Source organism: Trachymyrmex septentrionalis, unplaced genomic scaffold (assembly GCF_001594115.1).
Source record: "Trachymyrmex septentrionalis isolate Tsep2-gDNA-1 unplaced genomic scaffold, Tsep1.0 scaffold21, whole genome shotgun sequence".
NCBI lineage: Eukaryota > Metazoa > Arthropoda > Insecta > Hymenoptera > Formicidae > Trachymyrmex > Trachymyrmex septentrionalis.
In genome coordinates this window covers 1368947-1374549 of record NW_017305288.1, presented here as the reverse complement: position 1 = coordinate 1374549, position 5603 = coordinate 1368947, and the positions used below count along the sequence as shown (strand labels likewise).

The 5603-nt window shown below is 36.1% G+C and overlaps 2 protein-coding genes across 2 annotated transcripts; one reads left to right on the top strand and one right to left on the bottom strand.

Moving 5' to 3' along the window:
- Window positions 1-487: 487 nt before the first annotated feature.
- LOC108748101 (sideroflexin-1) lies at window positions 488-3116 on the top strand. Its single transcript, XM_018486107.1, has 4 exons — window positions 488-1032; window positions 1389-1565; window positions 2020-2408; window positions 2756-3116. Exons 1-4 carry the CDS (start codon window positions 863-865, stop codon window positions 2998-3000), a joined length of 981 nt encoding a protein of 326 aa, XP_018341609.1. The 5' UTR covers window positions 488-862; the 3' UTR covers window positions 3001-3116.
- Window positions 3117-3605: 489 nt separating this feature from the next.
- Window positions 3606-5110, bottom strand: LOC108748102 (39S ribosomal protein L2, mitochondrial). Its single transcript, XM_018486109.1, has 2 exons — window positions 4878-5110; window positions 3606-4347 (listed from the first exon to the last, which is right to left on the bottom strand). The coding sequence occupies exons 1-2, from the start codon at window positions 5104-5106 to the stop codon at window positions 3668-3670; spliced, it is 909 nt and encodes a 302-aa protein (XP_018341611.1). The 5' UTR covers window positions 5107-5110; the 3' UTR covers window positions 3606-3667.
- Between the last annotated feature and the right edge of the window lie 493 nt (window positions 5111-5603).

Genomic DNA, 5603 nt, shown 5'->3' with positions numbered 1-5603 from the left:
CTTCTTTATTGAGCCATCTTCAGAGACTCATTACAAATGTTCAGTCAATATATTACTATTACTATCCTTCTCTCTCTATTCGTAAGAAACATTTTCTTCGACAATAATAAATCACATTCCTCTTTTACTCAATATTGAAATTCATTGGATCATCATACGTTTGAAATATAATATCAAAATAATATCAATGTAACGCCAGTAAGGCAATACTTGCAAGATTAACATAATCATTTTATCTTCATTTTTTTCTTTTTATAACATACTATTTTATCAAATTCATTAAATGTAACTCAGTTTTTCTCGCGTCCAATGTTTGTAAAATTAATATTAATCTTTTTAATTACATTAATAAATTCGTATCAATTAACACACGAAGAAATTTTCAGCGTGCCACCATCTCGTGGTAAATCCGCCAAACGTAGATACTGCTGGACGGTTTGTGCGCACGCACCAAGCCTTATCGATGAGAGTCGGCAAAGGCAAAGCCACCAGCGACACGGTGGCTCATGGATCGAACAAGGGGAGTGAAGAGGAAGAAACGGCGCCGAGCGTGTGGAAGCGGAGCGTGGTAGAGAAAAAGAGAGAGGAGATCACTCAGTGACTGGACTCTGGAGCGGGACTCAGTCGGCTGGGAGCTGGGTGATCAGCCTGTCTTGCGTACAGTTGTAAAACGTCACGCATGTCCGTTTCTCTGGAGGCTGACGAATTCCCAGCAGATGTGCAGGTGTGACGAAAACACGACGACGATTCACTGACGCGTCGTCGTGACAGCGAAGTGGGGAAGAATAGGTGAACGTAGGTGGAGGAAGAGAGGATACAGCCAACCAAGCCCAAAGAACGTTAGGAGGGAAAACCTGAAAAGATGTTTGGAAGAAGGGAAGCGCCGAAGGAAATAGACATTGATAAACCGTACTGGGATCAGAGCACTTACCGCGGAAGGGCATTGCACTTCTTGACGGTAACAAACCCGCTTAATGTCTTCGCCACGAGCCAGCAACTCGAACGCGCGCGTGATGTCGTCACGAAATACAGGTAGCCGTAGCTATAATTAGTTCTTCTTTATTATCCGCTCAGTTGGTTACCGCGTAATCAACACGATGATGTCATATGTTTTACTACACACGTAGAGAACACGTAGTGTGTGTTAGACTGTTATGTTGCAGTGGCATTTTTTTTACGCCTTGAGTTGGAGTTTCATTTACTAGCAGAATTGCTTATCGCGTGTTCGCGAACTTTATCGAAAAAAATATATCTTTAATTTACATGTTACAAATCATTTCTTATATTTTCACTTTTATATTAACGTAATGCAATTTGTTTGTTCACTGCGTAATTATGTATGAAATAACGATCATCCGCATGTAATCTTGATATTATCCCCGTTGCAGACAGGGTGAGGGCCTAGAAAAACAAGGAGTCACCGAAAACGAATTATGGAGATGCAAATATCTTTACGATAGCGCCTATCACCCCGATACCGGGGAGAAAATGCTGTTAATAGGCCGTATGAGCGCGCAAGTTCCCATGAATATGATGATAACCGGCTGTATGATGACATTTTACAAGTACGTAATCGAAATTATCACGCGAAAACTAATTATTACGACAACGCGATAACAACACTCAAATATTATGATTCTAAATGCCTCCGTTAAGACACATTAAAACAGTATTACTTGTAGATATAATTGTACCTCTATTAGAATAATTTTAGAATACAGTAATATAATTTTGATAATTATATCTTTCGACGAACGGTCAAAGTTTTAAACAGAAACAAATGAATATAAATAAACAAAAGACTCAAATATAATATTATTTCTCGATCTTAAACAACGTAAAATTTAGAATCATTCGAGAAACATTCAGAAAATTATTATCATTTAGAAGAAGTCGTTAAAGAGATTGTGGATTAAATCTGCCTGTCTAATAGTTATATAAAAAAATGCGTTCTAATAGCTGTATGAAAATTATCGCGATGCGATTATATAAAAATTATATAAAAATTGTCACTTGTAGATCAACGCCGGCTGTAATTTTCTGGCAATGGGTCAATCAGTCATTCAATGCCATAGTAAATTATACGAACCGTAGTGGATCGAGTCCGATTCCAGTGGAAACGTTAGCGCAGAGTTACATCGGCGCTACGGGAGGCGCCGTGTTAACGGCATTGACTCTGAACCGTCTCGCTCAACGTGGACCACCGTTGGCAGGCCGATTAGTGCCACTGGCGGCAGTTGCGGCGGCTAATTGTGTGAATATCCCTCTTATGAGAGTCACTGAACTTCAAAATGGTATTGAATTACAAACCGAGGACGGCACGAAAGTCGGCTACAGTAAACGAGCGGCTAAACAGGCAATAGCAACCGTGACATTATCGCGTATACTTATGGCCTCTCCGAGTATGAGTAGGTTTCGTTTTTGCATTTACTTTTTATAATATTTCATTAATAAAATTTCTAACCGAGTTTATCACTGATAATGAGAGCCGATTACGCTCATTAACGTCAATTAACGATAATTTTAACGATACGATGTCTTTCTATATTTATATTATTATGAATATAAAATAGCAAATCATTCATGAACAAAAGTTATATAAATATATATAACTATATTATTATTGACTATTTAAATAGCTCTATATTTTTTTCTAGAAAACTTACATTTCTTCTTTAAAACAATCTATTGAAATCGATATAAATATCATATGTGAAGATACGACAATGGAGAGCATTTTATTTTATTGTTGCAGTATTGGCACCAATAGTAATGAATTATCTAGATCGAAGACAGCTGTTACGTAATGCGAAATGGGCTGCCGGACCAATTCAAGTTTTAATTTGCGGAGTGTGTCTCACTTTTGCGACGCCGCTTTGCTGTGCTCTCTTCGCACAGCGCGTTCCTATTTCAATAAATCAACTGGAACCTGATATACGAGAGAAAGTACGATTGCACGATACTAATCTGGAAACTGTATATTACAATAAGGGCCTTTAAACGTGAACAAAAATCATACAGTTCTTGAATTTTTATCATTCCAAGAACAGCCTATCATTGAAACTCAGGTATATACATTCCCGAAACATTCCCGAGCATTCGAAAGCATATATTATCATGGACTTCCAACGATTCATAAGTGATTCGTTCTTGTTGATACTTATACTTTCATAAATATCATGTGTGATCATGAGATAAGAATTTGCAAAAACTCGATTATATCGGGATGTCTAGTCAAATCTTGGAAAAAAAAAAAAAAGAATTATTAAAAATCCACTTAATCTTCCTTGTTCCAACTTTCATATAAAATTGTTTCTCAAATTCTTTACACAGAAATTTTTTGAATTGTGATAAAATATTTTAATGTTTTCGAATAAAAAAATCTTTGAGACTTCCTAGATTTTTAGACTTCTTAGATAGTAAACACCCTGCTTACGATTCAGAAATGAGTCTCTTAGCCTGGATACACGTCCAAACGCATACATATCTCTCGTTTTTCGGCCTATGTATGTATAACGAATATCTTAGAATTTAAGAGATGTCTAAATGTTTTTCCTTGTTAAGTGAGAAAGGGTGACGAAGACAATAAAATTCAAAGTTGAGTATTTGAAACGAGCATTTATTATATATCTTAACCCATAACTGCAATTTATCTGAGATATCTAGTTTAAGCGTTGTGATGGCTATTCAAAACAAGCACATCATATAATGTCACTTTTTTATCGCCAACATATTGTACACGAGGTGGTGGTTTAATTTTACGACCAAATCTACCAGTTTTACGTTGCCATAAACCGCTCCTCGGGCGATTTCCCAATTCTCGATTTTTCTGTGCGCTACCAATTGGAGTAGAATCGTGTTCGATATTCGATAATCGACCAACCGTAGCCATACACGACTCATGAAGACTAAATAATTTCTTACTAGGCATCTGTACTACCACACGATCTTCCTCTCGCTTTATTAGTATTCCGAAGGTACCCGCAGTGTGAATTAGGAACCCACCCAATCCCGGATACTTTTCTACACAATGAACGAGAGTTCCCATTGGTAAAGCACCAAGAGGATAGGCATCTCCCTCTGAGGGTCTCACAGGATTACGCGGTATTCCTCGATGAGTACGTATTATGTCGCCCGGTTTCATGTTTTCCGTAGCTAAAATATATTTCAGTTCGCGATTGGTACCGACCAACGCGACAAAACTCGTTCTACAACCATCCTTAAAAACCTCTAGGACTTTTTCTTCCTTTGGCGATTCGTTTAGGTCCTCAGGTCCATTCCTGATCCACTTGATCCAATGATACTTGTGCTTTATACCACCCCCGATACCCTTGGCTACTACTCTGCCTGTTTCATAAAAGCGATTCATTCTTCTTTATTTTCACTCATTTACTAATGGTTAATTTAGCTTCGAATAAGATTACAAATTATATCCGTGATTTGAAAAAAATATTTATCTTAACCAAAAGTATCGATATTAAATGGGAATTAATTTCAATTCAGAAACAATCTTTTCTAACATAGAGATTATCGTATGAATAATAGACAATCTATTATTATAAATCAATAAAAATTATATATACATATGTACTTTGTGATATATAATGTTCGTAATATATAATATCAAATCTCTTTCTCAATGAAATAAATCGCGCCTAATCTGAGCCGATACGTAAAATATCTGTATTATCTACCAATAGTTTTCTACTTTCGCCAGTAGAGGTCAGACCTCTCGAGAATAGTAACAATCTATGCACGGTATACGACACGCAATATTGAGTTTTATCCCCATTAATTTGTAAAGAACTTATTAGTAAAGGTAAGATAAATTTCAAAAAGAAAAGCTGATACTGGAATAACGATATTATCTCACGTACCTGTGATAGGATCTCTGCCTGCTAGATTCGTAATTTTCAAAGGCTTCACCGTGTAGTCATCTTTGAAATGGACGATTCTTCGAAAGGCTTTGCCTGTGCCCACTTCTGGTAGCTGCACGAGTTTCCATTTGTACCTTCTTGATACCTGAGACAACACCGAAACTGTCAAACCGACGAAATTAGATATTTGTTGACCGAAAACACGACGTGTTAATGTCGCAGCAGACATCTTGTAACAGATGAACCATTCAGCTTAAAAGTGGTGCCATCTTCGCAAGCTCTTATCGTAATTCTAACCGATATCCCTTCATCGTTGGAAAGTAAAGTAGGTGTTTCTTAATAAAATCGAGCGTAAACGACTATAAGCTTCAAGAATAGTCAAAAGAGTTCACCGCTGATGTGAAGTTCATATACATATATTTCTAAAGCACGATGTACTTATGCTTTTTTTGGAAAAAGATTAATACATATTTTCGTATATACATTCAATCAAATCGAATATAGTAACACTAACACTGTAGAATACGGATCTTTAACTGCATTTTTATTGAGTAAGAGAACGGATGTTAATTTTACAAATTAAACCATTGATACAAAATATTAACTTTTTTTTTTATATTTAATGAATTGCGAAGGATTAATATTAATCTCCGAAAAAATATTTAAACATATATAACTAAAAAGATAATTACTATATTTATATTTTTACGAAAATTTTCTGCGTCA